General features: G+C 47.8%; 7 protein-coding genes across 7 annotated transcripts; 4 read left to right on the top strand and 3 right to left on the bottom strand.

Moving 5' to 3' along the window:
* Positions 1-312: 312 nt before the first annotated feature.
* On the bottom strand, positions 313-2,427 carry PGRI_073140 (CeGAL family transcription factor; the record flags this gene model as incomplete). Its single annotated transcript, XM_040795028.1, has 1 exon — positions 313-2,427. The coding sequence occupies one exon, from the start codon at positions 2,425-2,427 to the stop codon at positions 313-315; it is 2,115 nt and encodes a 704-aa protein (XP_040652705.1).
* Positions 2,428-2,698: 271 nt separating this feature from the next.
* Positions 2,699-4,605, bottom strand: PGRI_073150 (Carboxylesterase, type B; the record flags this gene model as incomplete). Its single annotated transcript, XM_040795029.1, has 7 exons — positions 2,699-2,823; positions 2,875-3,277; positions 3,335-3,845; positions 3,898-3,982; positions 4,033-4,220; positions 4,274-4,278; positions 4,333-4,605. The coding sequence occupies 7 exons, from the start codon at positions 4,603-4,605 to the stop codon at positions 2,699-2,701; spliced, it is 1,590 nt and encodes a 529-aa protein (XP_040652706.1).
* Positions 4,606-7,657: 3,052 nt separating this feature from the next.
* Positions 7,658-8,125, top strand: PGRI_073160 (uncharacterized protein; the record flags this gene model as incomplete). Its single annotated transcript, XM_040795030.1, has 1 exon — positions 7,658-8,125. One exon carries the CDS (start codon positions 7,658-7,660, stop codon positions 8,123-8,125), a length of 468 nt encoding a protein of 155 aa, XP_040652707.1.
* Positions 8,126-10,581: 2,456 nt separating this feature from the next.
* On the top strand, positions 10,582-11,358 carry PGRI_073170 (uncharacterized protein; the record flags this gene model as incomplete). Its single annotated transcript, XM_040795031.1, has 1 exon — positions 10,582-11,358. One exon carries the CDS (start codon positions 10,582-10,584, stop codon positions 11,356-11,358), a length of 777 nt encoding a protein of 258 aa, XP_040652708.1.
* An 884-nt stretch (positions 11,359-12,242) lies between these two features.
* PGRI_073180 (rDNA-binding RNA polymerase I transcriptional factor) lies at positions 12,243-14,321 on the top strand (the record flags this gene model as incomplete). The annotated part of the gene is made up of 1 exon (XM_040795032.1): positions 12,243-14,321. The coding sequence occupies one exon, from the start codon at positions 12,243-12,245 to the stop codon at positions 14,319-14,321; it is 2,079 nt and encodes a 692-aa protein (XP_040652709.1).
* A 329-nt stretch (positions 14,322-14,650) lies between these two features.
* PGRI_073190 (uncharacterized protein) lies at positions 14,651-15,502 on the bottom strand (the record flags this gene model as incomplete). The annotated part of the gene is made up of 1 exon (XM_040795033.1): positions 14,651-15,502. One exon carries the CDS (start codon positions 15,500-15,502, stop codon positions 14,651-14,653), a length of 852 nt encoding a protein of 283 aa, XP_040652710.1.
* A 1,705-nt stretch (positions 15,503-17,207) lies between these two features.
* PGRI_073200 (glycosyltransferase family 8 protein) lies at positions 17,208-18,277 on the top strand (the record flags this gene model as incomplete). The annotated part of the gene is made up of 3 exons (XM_040795034.1): positions 17,208-17,241; positions 17,304-17,739; positions 17,818-18,277. 3 exons carry the CDS (start codon positions 17,208-17,210, stop codon positions 18,275-18,277), a joined length of 930 nt encoding a protein of 309 aa, XP_040652711.1.

The raw sequence follows: 18,277 nt of genomic DNA on the forward strand, positions 1-18,277 counted from the left end.
CGGCGCGTGCGAGAGCCTTTAAAGAAAACCGGGTGCTAGTTCCCGGATTTCAGTCTCCACATGCGACCTGCCATAGAGCTATCGCATAACCCCTCATCGCGAGCTCATTCGACTATCCAGTTGTCGCGGGGTGTAGGCGGAGATTCAAATGCCCGGGTTAGGCTAAACAGGGGGCCCCACTCGGACAAAGACAAGTCCGCGTGGCGAACAAGCCTGGTTCATATCAATGAGCTGAATTGGAAGTATTGGGAATGTTCTTCGTGCAGGACATGGCTATTACACATATCTTTCTTATAAATTATATATCCAAAATCACAATAAGTTATTGTGGATCATCCATGGGCCATCGGCCACACTCCATAAATCATTCATGGCCATAGATGATGAAAATGGCACAGAGTCTTGACCAGCAAAACTCGGATTAAAGGCAGGGTTTCCGTCACCCATGTTGCCGAAAATGAGACCGGCCGAAGACAGTCCACCGAGATAGTTCTCAGCAGGGTCTAACGCTTCGGCAAAGTTACCGATATTATCAGACGGCGAAAAAAGGGCAGAGTCGTAGTTTCCCGCAGGCCCAAGGCCTTGGGAAGGAGAGCGAATCGATGATTGAGACTGATGGAGTCCGGTAGAGTGTGAAAGGGCTTGAGGTCGAATTGGTGTGAGGCCTGTATCGACAATCTCATTATTTGCACCCTGAACCGGCAGCATTCGTGATATCCGTTTATCCGTCATTGGTGTAGCTTGGGCATGCGGTTGATTTGGTCTCTCGGTGCCGTTAAGTGTGACAGTAGCCTTGGATTGCTGGCCACTAGATGTTTGGGCCTCGAAAGCAGATTCCATGCCTTTGATCGCCTCGATGCAGGTCTCTGGCCAGCTGCTTCCACGTAATGATAGGTTCTCTAAAATGGCAATCCCCATTTTCGCATATTTGAGAGCAGTTGGCGTGGGGAATGCCTCTTCCCATGCTGCATACATCAGAATGAGACAGGCCATCCAAGTTGACCACGTAAAGCCTGGCCAGGAGAGCGAGGATCTTGGTTCGGAGGACATGTGCTTTTTCAGTGCCACAAGTATAGACCGAGAGGATCCAATACAAGTCTGCAATGCATTTTTATAATCTGCACTGGGATTCTCAGAGGCTAAAAGAGGTCGGTTGAGCGAGATGATAGCTTCATGCCTCAGGATCATTAGTAGTAGCCGGTGGTATGGCTGCAAGATCGGCTCTTGCTCTAGTTCAGCTTCGATAGGCTCATCAACCGGGTTGGCATCGTCATAAACTTCATTCCACCATTGCGCTAGTTCTCCAGTAACATGAGCCACTTCCACCTGGCTGGCGAGTCTGTGGGGAATGGATTTATTACGAAGCTCAACGATCAAACCTCGAATCCGCGCAAATTTCGCAAGGTGGCAGAGTAAACGCAACCTGTGATCATCGGGGAATTTGCCAGTTACTGAAGAATGCATCTCGGCACCGGGATAGCACACATCGATATCGTCATCTCGAATAGAGAGCGGAATGCCGAGGGCTTGAGAAAGATATCTTTCAAGCGAATAGATCGACCAGAATAATCGACAGCGGATGTCAGCTTCTTCGCTTTTAAAGCAAGAATAGCGTCTCGGGCAACGATGCAACCCGAGGTGGAATGCAGTGCGGGTGATGACACCCCCTACCCGCGAGGCGGCATTCAGACGCAAAAGAGATGTGAGCGCAAGTTGAGCGGTGAACGCTGCTTGTAGAAGTGGCAAGCTAGTTGGTTCTTCAAGGAGGTTTTGTACATCTCGCATCACATGCTGAATGGATCGAAAGACCAAGACAGAAGGAACGGGACCCAGCTTCAATCCGGACGGCGTTTTCTGTCGATTATCACCGAGAGAAATGGACACGATGGAGCGGAGAATCATCAATTCTAGTCGATTGATCGATTCTGTCCCCTTTTGGCTGACTGTCTCTATAGTTTTTAAGATTGTCGGAGCGTGGAGGCATGGGAAAATCGGATGCCAATTTTCGAAATAGCTGCGTGTCCACTTGACAAGATCGTCGAAAGCGAACAAGGTATCTGGTGCATAACTTAATTCCTCCCTTGCCCACAGCTCATCCGAGCTTTGGATGCTATCTGGATTTTGCTGTAGCCGGTCATCTTCCCCTGGCACTGAGGTTCTGTCACGAGCTCGTGATTGGTCCAAGTCTGCTGAACGACGTGCGAAGGCATGGTAAACATGACGGATAAAATGAATTCCACTTGAACTTCCAAGGAAGGTTGCAGTTCCATCATTTTGAGACTCTCTCATAAACCCAATTTCGCGAGCTGAGGGTCCCGAGGTACCTGCGGTGAAGGTGCGTTTGTGTCTTTTGGTTGCACGAGATGAATATGGCCATTCAGACTCATTTTCATCGAAGCGCGTGCTGGCAGGTGAAGCCGAAGCCATTATAGCTGTGACTTTATGTATCACATTATTTTTTTTAAATCGAGATATTGAAAGTCAAGTTCCCTAGTCCGTTTGGAAGAAATTAACTATGCCCCGTTTGGTTATTACGTCAGCGGCAGGCAGCCCAACCGGCCAATCATCAGATTCAGATCTATAAATTCGAAGGGGTTTTGTATCGAAGACTAAACTTCAAAGATTATATTATTTTATCAACATGTTTGAGCAATACGATTACTTTCTACTTCTATGACTCTTATGCTCCTAGTTTTCTCTAGAAGGCACCCTTTCCGGGAGTGCTATCTCCATTCAAAGCAGCACATCCCTGCTCAACATCCTCAGGTCGAAGCAACTTACTGTTGGAACCATGCCTGTAGGCAAGTCCAACCAGCGTTTTCTCTGCTAAATAGTTAGACCTATGAAGCTTGGAAAAATTGATCGGGAACTTACCATTAGGATTGTATCGGGGCCATCCGAACTTAGTCAAGCCCTCTTGAGGATCACTTGCGAATGCAACCCAGGCGGAAGCCATGTATCGGGCAAACTCATTTTCCCGCTTGCTGTTTGGAATTCCGCTGACATGCTCTGCAGTTCCGAACACCATAGGCAAGTCGACGCCGTGGTAACTTCCGCTCTTAGGATGCAAACGCAGGTTGTCCCAGTCGCCGAAGTAGTGGGACTGCCAGACCGGAACGCCATTGTCAACCCGATATCTTGCGGACGCACCACTAGGGCAAGTGAAAGCCGCATCGTTGAAGGTTTGCCATGCGGCATCACTAAGAGTGATATTTGCCTTGAATGCGCTGATACGATAGTAGCCAGGTTCGTAGTGGTTGCTGTTGATCAGATATGGCTAGGGCATGTTAGTATCTTTGTTGAATATGGAGCCAACTATACGGTGTTTACTTACCAGACGTGCGAATTGGCCTGCAGCAGATCGCTCGGCATAGTTGCCGAATACGGTAACTCCATCCACTGTCGGATGGAACACTGCCTGTGGAATGGCTGGCGAAGGTGCGGGCGGGACCTTGCCACCTGCCTTGACGACGTCTGCAAATGGCTTCTGGCGAACACACTTGACGACTTCTTCGGGGTCACTAGTCTCATCACCACAGCCGAGGAGCTTCGAAGCAGTGTAAAAGTAACTGGCGGACTCTTCAGCAGTGTTGGGTACAAAGCTGAGCGATGTTCCAGAATGCGAGATGAGACCGGCAACAAGGGGATCCTCTGCCCAGGCCTGTGAATAATAGTCGACGGCAGAGCCACCAGCAGACTGCCCAAAGATTGTGATGCGCGTTGGGTCTCCACCAAACGCGGCGATATTTCGATGGGCCCATTCCACTGCCATACGTTGATCCAGAAGTCCAACGTTTTGGGGAAGATTGGGTGCGCCAGAGAAACCAAGGATATTCAATCGGTAGCTGTTTTAATCAGTAACAGTGTGCAAATGCAGGGTGAAGAGAATAAACTGACTTTATGGTTACCACCACCACCTCGTGCTCGTCCGCCAACACCTGCCCATCATAGTATGGATTGTTGGCACCGCCTCCAGTGAATCCTTTGAGAAATGTTAATCATTTGAAAACAAAAGAGTCGAGATGAACATACGGCCACCGTGGAACCATAGCAGAACTGGCTTCAACTTGGAGACTGTGGGACGAGTCCACACATTCAAGAAAAGACAGTCTTCGCTCTGGGGAGTACCCAGGGCCTGGGTAAACGACTTGAAAATTCTAGGAGCCTGCGGAGTAAAGCCAGGATAATCTGGAACTGAGCCAGCATTTGCAGGACAATCACTAATTTTTGGTCAGTCATCTGCATTATCATAGTAAGAGCACAATATACGCACGGGCTCTGTTGATGATATAGTTAGCTACTTATACCACGGAACAAATAGAGAGATCTTACGTAGGCAGTTGCATGAATGGTGCCATTGGCATCATAAGCCACCGGAGCAGCAAATCGGAGGTCTCCAATTGGCGCCGAAGCATAGGGAATACCCAAATACTCAGAGACTGCAGGCCTGCGAGGGGCCGCGTGCCCCTCAATCAGTCCACTGCTGGTCACTACGGGGTCACCGACGTGATTATGCGGGTGACCTGGACATAACTGTCCCCAGGCTGCGGGGAGGCATGTAGCCAGCAACAGTGCAGATCCAATTGGATTCCAACCCACCATCATTTTCGAAATTATCAACAAGATTGAGGGAACAAGGCCAGGGCTGCGGAGGTTCCGAGACATATAAGGTTCGCGTATGTCGCATTGTGGAATCCACCATCTATCGCCAGGGGTTCCGAATATTCCGTTCGCTTAGTTGCGATACGATCGCCGATCGCGGCTTGAATTGGTATATTGGCAATCTACACCAGCTGCGTAGCTTGAGAAAACCGGGGGCCATAAGAATCCTTGGCGACTAATATGGAAGTTAGACATGACGATCTTTCCTATAGACCGGCTTTTTATTCGTTATACCCCATAATAAAAGTATGGTGTATAAAATAATGAGACCGGGATTTGTCAGGCGATCTCTTGTCGAGTCATATCATCAGATTTATAAGACATGAGCGCCCTTTTCACAGACTAATTCAACATCCCTGCATATGTGGAGAGTTTAAATGCTTACGCGGAAATTAAAACCAATTTGAGCAAGGCTTCTTTTCTTTGTTCGAGGGTTCTTTTTTGCTTCTTTATGCATATCCACGTGGAAAACCGCATTGTTATGTTGTACAATATAGATGGATCGGTTAGTGTCTAGCCAGATGTGTATTCGATCTACATCGAACCTATCTATATACCCACAAAAATCGCCTATAGCTCGATTGCCGGCGTTTCTCCAAGTTCTACCAAAGTTTGGACTACTCCATAATACTTTTTTGATTCGCTCTAGAGCCGAGACCATCAATATGTATGCCGCACATAGTTACATTGCCCCTACGGACTTTAATACCACCAATCTAAATTCATATACCTCTCTTCCCTATCTTCCGATGTCCGTCTAGCTTACCGGGCCAAGACTACTATCTGAGCGAGGATTTGCCTCGAACATCGTGGGGCCGCCCGCACCTGGCGATGTGATCGTCGGGGGCCATCGCAGTGCCGGGCTATCATAAAGAACCAGGCTTATTCCCTTTCCTTTCGCAAATTTGCACTAGCCAAATCAACGTGTTATGGCCTACGAAATCGGATTGAGTACACCTGATGTGCCCAATCGAGGGTTTCCGCTATGGATATGTAGTGTTGTGATGGTAATTGTTGCTGGTCTCTTCGTTTTGTCTAGACTTGCTATTCGATTCCATCACAGCCATTTAGGATCGGATGATTGGATGATTTTGGCATCACTGGTGGGTTGTTCTCGAAGCATGGGGATTATAATCAGAATATTGACATATGACAGATATGCTCAATTGTTCTCACAGTGACCGAGTGCTCTGGTAGGTTACGTTCCCATCAATATTTGTCCGCAGAACGCCTACTCATTCAAAATTAGCGGTACACTATGGATATGGAAAACATTCTAGAGATCTCACCCAAGATGATCGAGTGGCGGCACTCAAGTGGTTCTTTGGCGCGCAGATCGTATACAAGATTGTCATTGCTGTCAACAAACTCTCCTTCCTCTGCCTATACCTTCGAATATTTCCCCAGCGCATCTTCCGGTTAATCTGCTATTATGGATTGGGGGTGATCAGTATTTGGGGCGCGGCATACGTCTTCCTCACCATCTTCCAATGCAAACCCATCGCCTCGTTCTGGGATAAAACCCTCAAAACCCCGAAATGTCTGGACAAAGAGGGGTTGTGGATGTCTTATTCAGTTATCAACATGGTACTTGACCTGCTCATTCTCGCCCTACCTATATACCCCTTGAGTCAGTTACGGCTACAACGGTCGAAGAAGATTGGTCTCCTCGTGGTCTTCGGAATGGGAGCATTGTAAGTGCGGATACATTTTATACCTTCCGACAAACTGCTCATACATATAGTGTCTGCGTGACAACGATCATCCGGATTTCCACACTTATTCAATCTGCCACTGATGCGGATCCGACTAGTGAGTTTGCTTCCCGCCAGTACAATCCACGGTATATATAGGCTAACACGATCAGGCGGTCCTATTCCGGCCACCATCTGGAGCGTGGTTGAAGCAAACACTGGCATTATCTGCACTTGTCTACCAGTATTCCGGCATCCGCTCCAATTCTTCTTTCCACGTCTCTTCAACACCACCCAGCAAACTACCAATCCATATAGCCAACATAAGGCACGTCATGGGCCGCAAGCGAGTGGGTCCGAAAGAAACCTCACCGACAATGATTTATGGCATGATGATAGCCTGGAGATGGCGAGCCCAGGGATTGACAAGGAGAATGCCAAAGGTAGAATCATGACAACGACGCGCATAAACATCTCATATCAACAGGGCCAGGAATCGGATGCGTCATCACGACCGATACGCAGGGATTTTGAATGACATGGCGATGCATTTCGCTTATTAGAATAAAATTAATACATCTCCTTGTACTTACTATATAGTCTTGCTGCATTTTATGGTTGATAATATGGTGGGCATCACGTGCCTGCCAATGATGTTCCCGGAGGTTTCTTACTCCGAAACTTTCTCCAAGCAGCATCAACTATTCCCATGACGGTGGTAGTCTGATATCTGGTATCTCCGACGATTGCACTGCATTTTGGATTGTATGACCCTTTGATCAACAAATGGCGCAATTGCGATCGAAGCGGAAGGCACCTGGTGTCACCATGTCAGGTGTGGCCAGAATACCCCACATAAAAGCATAGATCGACTGACTCCGGAGATCACCAGAGAAGACCTTGAATCCAATTTCTTGCGAGCTATGCAGACAACGCAAATGCAAAGTATGTTTTTCTTTTGTAGCAGCAAGACAAAGTGCTGACCACTAAATGCATATGTAGTGTGATCGCACACTGTAAGATCAAAAATGGTTTCACATTTAAGTTCGATAGTTCCATTCCTAATCATTTGCACCATCAAGTCCGTTCTGTTCCCAATGCGCAGGTGAAACATCGAAATGTATCTACCCCGAGAGTGGTAAAAGGCAAGTACCCAAGTCTACATATTTATATATGCAGGTACCCGCGGGAAGCTAACTCATTGGCCCAGAGGCTTACCATTAGGATACTTGAACCAATTGGAAGATAGACTAGCAGAGACCGAGTCAGCCCTTTACGGGGCTTTGATGACCATCCGCTCGATGGGTCAATCGACAGCAGTACAAACCCCAGCACAGACGGATACCGCGCCGAAAACCAAGGCAGCCCGCATGGAAGAGTGGTCTCAGCTGCCCCTTCGAGAACGGCCCGATATGGAGCGTTGGCTGACGGCTATGTCGGCCCGGTTTACTATTGAGCAGCCAAATGACATGGTTTCGGACACATCGGGAGGTGGCTACGCGATTCCTAGGACTCCTATTCACGATACATCGCAGAACTTGGGAGATCAATCTCATTCCGGATCGGTCTCATATGCATGGGAACACAGGGACAACAGGGGCAGTTCGGGAAGTTCATACGATATACATCAGCCCATGCCGTCTGCAGGTAATTCCCCAGACGAAATAATCGGCGTCGAGGATGATGCCGGTGTCTCGGTGGGAGTGGAGACGGGACGGCCGAGCAAAGCTGAGAAGCTGTCACACAATAACCCGAGCCTTTATTTTTGAAATGACATGTCTTAAACATGTCCAACAATTATATTGAAGCCTCGCTCTTTCCTGATGAAGCCTAGGCTCTTTCCAAATCTACAGGCTACCATGTTGGTGTATGAACTTATAAGGGTTACCTATGGGTCACTGCCAGGTCTACTCTCTAGCGTAATCTCTCAGTTAAAGATTAGACATATTAGATGTTTACCTTATGATCTGGGTCGTATATTTAATACAGAAGTTAAATAAGAGGCTTTCAAGTTCTGGCTAGTTTTTTAAGCCCTGACTGGGAAATTAAAGAAGCGATCTCGTGAATATCTTGAGACACAAATTCTTCGACTTCGTCGTTCATCCGCCCCCAAAGATAGAACTTGTTGCTAGACAGGAAAATCGTGTGCCAGCCGTTATTATCCTCCATAACTGGCTGTCCTGGTTGGAGACTATAGGCTTGAGCAATTAGTTGACCTTCGGAGTCGGCGCCTATCCACTCTTCCTGACAATGAGGACTTGATGGGTTCGAGGTCCAGCCAGAGGGGATGGTAAACTGGCAATCCTTAGGCGACATGACCAAAGGAAGAGGGAGTCAGCCTATACTTCAGAGCGGAAGTTTTCGTAGGTGACTTGACAAGCGAGACCGCCACAGAAGGTGGAGTAGAAACTCTGGAGGGAGGCATTAATGCAACAGTGGACAGAGTTCCAGGAGCCCGCTTGTCAGGATTGTCAGTTGGTGAAAGGATCACCGGGATTAGGCGTAGGTCTGATGTAATTGTTAGTAGTTTATGCCAAGCCGAACCGCGACCACGTGCATGGATGCAAAAATAACAAACAAAACTATTATGGCCACCATCCTATTGTGGCAATCAATCCGATGAGCAGCAAGTGGACTGACCGCCTGGTACCACTCGGCTCAATGCCTCCATACAACATACCTTACAATTAAGGTGTGCAATGTATCTTAGATACTATTGATTGGACCATATATTACCCAAAACGACAGGTTTTGACATACCAAAAATGCCTGAGGCTTTAACCTTTATTCATCAAATCACGTGTATTAAACTTTCAAGGGTTTTAAGGGATCAGAATGGCTTTGTCAAGTGAAAGAAAAGCCTTCACAGCAAGGAGCAGTTTACGATATATGGGACACCGTACGGAGTACAACATACAATAGATTGCATGCAGGCTTCATTACATTGTAGGACCCTAGCGGGTTCACTCCACTCCACACAGTTTTCAGTGGAGTCTGAGATGAAGGGCTTAGAAGAATTTAAACACCAATACTCCACAGAAAATCCACCAGACTAGATAACGAGCAAGATTTCGATCTGGAATCCCAACCCCTCCAGACTTGATCAGCTACAAGTGCTCGCAACAAAACCACTTGACCTGAGAGTTCTTCCAGTTGGACTCTCTGATTGGACCATCTCTGGATTCGAACCAAACGGGTCACGGGGCACATACTTTGAACGTGGAACGGATACAAGTGGTTGATGAAACGCCCGTGCCTTCAGACTAAAAGCCCGGACCTGCATCCGTTTCAATTAGATTATATTCGGGGTAACATCGCATTACACAGTACGGGTCAGTTTTCAAGGGATAATATTCAGTACATGTAGGTGTTCACATGCAGACTTCCAAGGGTTAATATGGACCCGTGGACAGCGCAGATGGGACACGTCAAACAGGTACACAGGTACGGAGTACACATTTACTCCCTCCATACCCAGGCACATATCCGTACCCTGGAAAGATGACCCTGGAAGATGACCCTAGAAGATGGAACTGGAACTCGGAGATGTGTACAACATATCAAAAGAATAAATATAGGCGTAGTTCATATACCGAAGAGGCAAATACTAAAAGTTTGGATGAACCACTCTTAAGAACTCTGGGCCCTTGACAGAACTGTTGGGCTCCATCTTTTAGCCTCCCACTGGTCAGAGTAGTCAAACACTGGTGTAGCGCCCAAAATCCCCCGTAAGGAGGACCGGCCCCCCCCCCCTTCTCTCTTTCTTTTCCAACCTCCTTGGGATTGTGTGTGTGTGTGTGCCTTTGTTCCTTCATTCTCTCTTTCAATTCTTTAAGTCCGAGATACAAAGTGATCTGAGATCCTGGACTCCTTTCTTTATTTTCTTTTTATTCTCTTGTGCGCCACTCCTTAAGGACACAAGGCTATTTCCCTTTACATTTTGCTGCGCAAAATCAAAGGAACATTCATTTTGTGTTTCACCATAGAATTTGAAGATTCAAATCACACTGATCAAACCACACCGATCTGATATTGGACATTCCAGTTGAATCTAACATTCTTTCACCCCGCGATTGTCTTACCACGCGAGAGTCTCAACTACGAATTCGATCACAAAAGAGCGACCAGATTTTAAACACACATTGGATGTGTAAACCTATAAATCAATTTCCGACCGCACCGAAACGCTCTGCATTATTTTCAACTTGACCACTCCGAGTTCGCCATGTCAAACCTCTCGAGAGCATTCACCCGGCGCAATAAGCGCCCGGAAGTATCCGCACCTATGCCATATCGTGGCGAAGGGCACGTGCGACTCAACTCAGCAAGCATAAAGCGGAGCAATATATCTGGACCGGTCCAGCTGTTGTCCACAACCAACATGCTCGCTTACGACGCACCTGATATCAACCCAGTCAAATTAGCCAGCTCTTCATCTGCTTCATCGCTAGGATCGCGCGACGACTCGGACGCCGGGTTCTCTCCGCAAAGCTACGCATCTTCAATGTCTTCACCCGACATGTCTGCTCACGGAGGCTCTCCAATTGACGCAAACCCGATGGCGTCGTATTTCCCGAAGCGCACGGGTACGGTGACAAGCCACCCGCGCTCCTCCACTTCGTCTTCGTCAACTACAGATGCTCCGCTAGTGCCCAAGCGGGCTCTGTCCCACACCAAGCGGTCGCATCAGGAGCTCGCTCGCTCGCGCTCCATCTCTAGGATGTCCCCGCCCCCGCTGAACGCAACGCGCAGCACACCGACCATTCGTGAGACACAAGCATTCTTCCAGGCCGAGCCGCATCCATTCGGCAAAGAGCTAGAGCAGGTGAACGAGGTTGCAGAAGAATTTGGAGGCTTCAATATACTTGATGACGAAGAGCGGATTCTCTATTCCAAGGGGCTTAAGAAGTTCTCTGTCGAAGATTATCTTGTGGAAGTTGAAGAACTGTACGGCAGCATTTTTGAGGACACACGTGGACCTATGTGCACGTCATGGTTCTAATATAATTGCTGCCCCCACCCCGGTTGATCCGGGATGATCAACGACACGAGATTGCGGACTTGCAAGGACTGGATATTCCTTCGCCCGCCACGACAACCAACTATCATTCTTTCTTTTACGACTATTGCCCCTTGTTCTACGATACCATGGGAGGACCTTTTGCTCCCGCACTCCTGATTTTTGAATTTATTCCTTTTTTGCCGTAATAGACAGTCTTTTGTCGGTATTGATTTCTGTCTCATTTTGGGGTCAACTGCTTCATACGATCCTTTGACGAGACGTACAAAGTCTTTGTGTGAAGATTTTGGGGTCTTTGATTTGACTTTTTAGGTCATATGGAGTTTCATTGTTTCATTTGGAGCCTCGAATATATTCCAATCAACGCGTTCAAAAGTGTCTTCAAGAGTCGAACAAAGCAACACGTACGGAGTAGAAGATGATGTATAAAAAATGACAATTGAGCACACGATGACATAAGTCAATATTACCCAATTAGGTATAGCGTAGGGCTCACCGACACGGTCACGGGTGTTCCGCTGGGCTCCACAAGTGACCGAAGGAAAAGAAGGAAAAATTTCGCTTTGCTTTGGATCCAGATCCAGCAACTTGACCATTCTGTCTGCATCCGATTTTATTTATCTCAAGCAACTGGACCTCCACGGATGCAGACAGACTGTTGCCATTTCCTCCTATTCCAATCTGTAGCAAAGCCCCAAGACCTCGACGTGAAAAAGTGTCGTGTGCTTGGACCAGGTTTTGATAAGCTCCCGACATTGAATCGGAAGTCCACTGGATTTGATTTCTGCCGGAGTGCAGAGAAGCAAATGTCCATACTGGCTTCTGCTTAGAACCTGTCCTACATCCCTTCTTCCTCACATTCGGCCATGGTCTCCCTTGCCACGACCTCACGCAAACCGGCGGTACAGGCCACACCCACGCTATCTCGATCCAAAATGCTTCCGACTTCCTCCCCAGTCCCGATTCTCAAAACCTCGAAAGCTCCTCCCGTGGTCGCCGGCTCGAAACGCAGAATGAGCGAAATGGACCTCCCCCCCTCCCCTTCCTCATCCCAGGCCGATGACGCGACCGAAGACCTTCCTCCCAATAGGAAGCGACCCCGCGTCCAGTTTGATCAAGATGTGATGGTACATGATGCTAGCTTGTCGGAGAAGAGTCTGGCAGTCATTCGGGAAGAGGTCCGTGGGGCTATCCACCGACATGTCACAATGTCAGAAAGTGAAGGCTACGACCGAATCAAGGGAATCTTTTCAGCCGATCCAAAAAAGCAAGGCGACGACAGCCTGCTTGCATATGAATCGCCAACGCACACCTCTTTGCGGAACTATCTCCTTGGTCTGATTTCCCATGTTGCCTCATTGGACCGCTCTTGCAGCGGGTTGGTCCATGCGATCATCAACAGCGAGTGGCTTGGACGGGACGAATCCTACGTCAAGCTGTACACCCGGTTCCTAGGCAACCTTGCTGCTGCACATGGTACTTTCATGGGTCCTGTCTTGAAGATGTTGGCCACCAATCTCGGGTCCCTCCCTCGAGGAACCGGTCGACTGCCCGGTTACGCCGTTGTTTCACAATCCGAAATGCACACTCGCGTCCACATGGCAATGCGCCACCTGCTACGACTCATCCCGGCTGGTAGTGGATCACTCTCCCCGATTCTATCTACTCAGTTCCCCATCGACTCCGATCTTGCTAGCGCGAACATCGCCTACACCCGCAATCTCATTCAAATCATCACCTACGCCCCAGAGCTTCAGTCCGATATCCTCGCTCTGATCACCGAGAAACTTGTCAAGGTCGACGTTGAAATCCAGGTTGATATGGAGGACTTTGAAGAGGATGTTGACGATGAAATCTTACAGACTGATGATCAGGAGATTGATGATGATGCTTCCTCGGTTGCCAGCGATGAATCAGAAGATGAAGATGACGACACCAAGGGGGCTAAAAAGATCAAGGACAACATTCTTAAAGTGGATGGGATGATTGATATCCTCTTTGAATACTTTTCTCCCCCATTCACGTCGGGCACTCTGGACGATAAGGAGAATGCGTTGGATCTCCTCCTCAGCCACTTCCAAACGATCATTCTTCCTACATACCGATCCCGTCACTCCCAATTCCTCTTGTTCCATTTCTCCCAGGTCTCCCCTGTCCTTGTCGACCGCTTTGCGTCCACATTTGTGCAGCTTATCTTCAACAAGTTACAGCCTGCCATCCTTCGCCAATCAGCAGCCGCATACCTGGCCAGCTTTGTTGCACGTGGTGCCCACATCTCTGGAGAAGTAGTCCGCGACGTTTTCGATCTCCTCTTGACACACCTGAACAGCCTACGCATGGACTACGAGGACAGCTGCCGTGGTCCAGATCTGCGTCGCTACGGACCTTTCTACTCTACCGCGCAGGCTCTGCTGTATATCTTCTGTTTCCGGTGGCGCGATCTTACAACTGCTGCCATTGATGGTGATACTGCGGACCAGGTGGACGAGCTTGAGCCGGGCCAGATCGTATTCCCTCCCAACATCAAAGAATTCCTTCACAAATGTATCTATTCACGACTGAACCCGCTCAAGGTCTGCTCCCCGGCCATCGTCGCCGAGTTCGCTCGCATCGCACATCACTTCCAATTCCTATACATCTATCCTCTCCTTGAGACCAACAAGCGCATTCGGGTCACTGCCTTCAGGAGCATTTCCACTATGTCTGACCCTCGCTTCAGCCACGTGGGCCGCGAGATCCGCGCCGGTGATAACATCGGCTATCAACTGGATGCATACTTCCCATTCGATCCCTACCAGCTTCCCCGCAGTCGTCGCTGGCTGGAGGGCGACTACGTCGAGTGGCGCGGCATTCCAGGTCTCGACGACGCGAATGAGTCAGACAGCGGAGCTGACGAGTCCGATGATGACTCCGGTGAGGATGTCACTGAGACTGATGATGAGTGAATAGGATATGATGTTTCTTTCTCGAATCAGGACTTGATTTTCGGTTCGATTTTTTTGTTACTTCAGCGTGGCGTCTGGGATTTCCACCAATCTTTGCGATCTTTTGATCTTGTTTTTTTTTTTCACAAAAAGTTCCCGGCTTCTTATATGACTGATGATATCGTTCTTGAGCGCGGAACTATCCGGTGGAATCCCTGAGAAATTTCTACCTCGTGTACTACCATTGAATCTAGCTGTTCAAAAAAATGGGAAATAATTACATGAAATTTCGTGATATCTTCTAACTAATAAATCATATGGCTCTGTTGTGCATTAATGGTACATATCCCTCACATCTCACCACCATTGTGATTCCTCCAAGTCCCGGCATAATGATGCTCGACCAATGCAGGGCCAATCGTCTCATTGCCATAATAATTCGTCAAAGCAGCGAATGAATAGCCCGGCAAGATCAAAACATCCTCAACCAAAACAGGCTCCAAGAGGTTCGAGATACTCGCCATATCAACCGTCTCATTGCGAGCCAATTCCAAGCTCTTGAAAACCCCCCTCGTCAACCGCCTCGGCCCCGTAAAGTCAACCACATTACCCGTCATATCCAAAGTCAACTCCGAAACCTGAACCCCATACTCCTCCGTCTTCAGACGAATCCCCTCCATAATATCCTCAATAACCACCAATAGATGCGACGACCTAGGAGCCGCCATTATCGCCCAACTCTCAAACTGCCGAAAGAACCCTTCCCCCCATCCAACATCAAACTCCCACCCAACAACAAGCCTAGCTTTCGCGCGCATTGTATTGGGAATCCATTCTCTAATGGGTACATCACCACACGAGACATCAAGATCAAACCAGATGCCACCTTCATTGAAAAGAAGTAGATAGCGCAGGAAATCGGCTTTCAGAATCGGCACCGCGAGAGAAAGGTATGTGGCGACGATATCGGGACGATAAGCGAAATTGGTTCGCACATATTCATCGCCCGTGAGGTCTGTCATGATCTGCGCGCTATGAGCTGGGTTTTTGTGGAGACATTCGTCCATCCAGGAGTGTGACTGGTCGCTCAATCCTTTAGGCCCGGTTTTGTACCAGATCTTCTCTGGGATCTGCGGTGATGGCATTTGGAGATCCTCTCTGGATACATCATGAGAGTGCTTTTCTGGTGTCGCTAGTCTCATTGGGTGATAATAGAGGATGAAGAAGAGACATGATAGGATCACTATGCTTGCCGTTGAGAATTTTGTAAATGTCTGCCCCTGAGCGAGCATGGCGATGATGAAATTGTCAAGAGAGGGAATAATACATATAGCATATACTCCGTATGCCGGGAAATGCTGTCCTGGGCTATGACTGAGGGCCTTGGATCTTCATTGCGATATTGTTTTCCCCTGAACGGGTTTTTTTTCAAGCCCTATTTTTGAGCGAGACTTTTATAAAGAACGCCACTTTAAGCGACAAAATCACTTGGGGAAATGGAATTCGCTTCTATTCGTTGGATAAGAAAAAAAGGAAATTGGCTTGTTAGTCTCTTAGTCTCCACCTATAGCAGAATCTGTTTCCTTTGAATGGTGTCCATATTGGAGACTAGCGTTTTTGAGGCTGATTGTGGAGGTCCGAGTGGAATTTCTTTCCTATTCTCGATGATGCCTTCGAAACAAAGACATTGCTTTCTATATTAACTCCTTATATTTCCATTGAAATAAGATATAGATACTCTCGGCATCTATCTTCCCCACGTTGCAAGCTTTATAGAAGTGGAACAAGACAGGAAGTATATATATCGAAGACATGGAAGAGGTGGGATAGGAACAATTGGAGTTTGAAACTGAAGAAGAATCGCTATTCATAATTCATCTATGGGAAGTATACCAGATTAAAGACAAGATATTGCTTCGAAGAGTTATCTGCTCATCCAAGGTACACCCCTAAAGGGAAATCGAGGATGGCGCCGAACCGAGTAGCGATAGAACCAAGACCGACGACTGTAACAGCCACAGAGAGCCATATAGCAATTGTCGACGAGATGTCCATTGTGATTTCGGCTAACCAACCCGCGATCTGTTAGGAATGAATGAGGGTGCATAATAGCCGTTCTTTTTGAAGTCAACGGGATATTTATAAATGGGACGTCGTCAAAGTTGCATTTTGGGAAGGTATGAATGGGTATACCGTAGTACTCGCCTTTTTGCTTCTCGACAGGCTCTCTCATATTGAAATAGGTCAAGCAGAGCCCCGTTCATGTGTTTGCTCACCGAGGCTGTCTCATGCAGGTATGCGAACAGACATGTCTAATCACTTCTTTCTATGTACGTTGATGTACGTCGATGTACATTGTGCCTGTGCCTAGTGGCGGTTAAACATCCCTGTGTCGATGTAAAGAGATTTATTTGGCCTACTGAGGCTCATACCCACTGGCTGCACTTATTTCTTATTGGAATATTTCCCAATTCAGTAGAGTTGATCGTCTACTCATATCAACCAATAGGAATTGAAATCAAAACTTTGGGGTTATGGATCGCCATATCCCCGGACTCTTTCCGCCAGGGCATTCACATAGCGCTTAGCCCTACATATTGATTAGAAAAGCTACATACATACTCGAATATCGGTAAAAATTAGTGTCAAAACGTGGTCATTAGACATGCTAGTTCTATATCAATTGCGCCTTTTTGCCCCTCATTGAGCAAATTCGGCGATACCGGAGCGCGGGGAAGTTGCCCCTCACAACGCGCTTACGCGCTCCTGAGCTCTCCTTGTCACTCTCCACTTCTACCTACATTGCAGATTCTAATTACAGCCAATTTCAATCAGATGTGAGTTTCGACTTGTATTGATCAATCACAACCAAATTAATAAAGTATATGCAGTGTTGCGATCTTCACAATGGATGAGAACATCCCCAAACATGCCTCGAAAGGTACGGATCGACAGGGCAATCTGAAACCCCGCGATATGTCTCAGTATGATAACGATTCTCAGTTTGGACCACGCTCATAACAAATACTGCGTACCTGTCTGGCCTTTTGACACTTGAATACTCTCTCAGAAGGGTGGGCTCAAAGTATCCGCTTGTTGTTCTCTACACAGACTCATTCCCCGCCGAGGGCCACAAAGCCCTTGATGCCCGGAATATCTTGAAGCGCCATGTACCGTATCTCCTTCCGTCAGCTCCTAAGGACTTCACCAACGATGTACGGTTCTACGATTGTTGGAGCAAACTCACCCCGTTCTCACTCGTCGAATATGACCGTGTCGTGCAACTTGATAGCGACATGCTCGTCCTTCAAAATATGGATGAATTAATGGATCTCGAATTGGACCCGCCAGAGATGGCTGGAAACGGAGATCGAGTCTTTGCCGCTAGCCATGCTTGTACCTGCAATCCGCTTCATAAACCTCACTATCCAGCAAACTGGTAAGACCGACCCTCTCCCCGGAGCCAGGAATCATTCAAGCGCAAATTACAGCTTAGCTAATTCGACGACTCTCAAAGGATTCCGGCCAATTGCGCCTATAGTAAGCAGCATGAGAATCCGGACATCGCACAAACAGTCGGCGCTCCAGCTACTTCAGGATTGGGGATACCCAATGGAGGCCTGCAGGTGGTCAACCCAGCTCAGGCAACATATGAGAAAATTACTGGACAGCTTGCCACTTCTACAACATCGAGTTATGACTTTGCTGATCAATCCCTTCTTGGTGATCTGTTTTATGGTCGCTGGGTTGCACTCCCATATATATACAACGCACTCAAGACCATGCGAGCGGAAGGTGTACATGGCACTATATGGCGCGATGAGAATGTTAAAAATGTACATTACATTCTCAGCCCGAAGCCGTGGGATGATCTCGCAGAGAAACAGGATCAAGATCCAACGCACCCATGGTGGACATCGTTGAATGAAAAGAGGTGGAGCGAGGAGCAGAAGGCAGGCACAAGGGATCAATTCTGA

This window comes from Penicillium griseofulvum (genome assembly GCF_001561935.1).
Source record: "Penicillium griseofulvum strain PG3 chromosome Unknown contig_6, whole genome shotgun sequence".
In the NCBI taxonomy this organism is placed as follows: Eukaryota; Fungi; Ascomycota; class Eurotiomycetes; order Eurotiales; family Aspergillaceae; genus Penicillium; species Penicillium griseofulvum.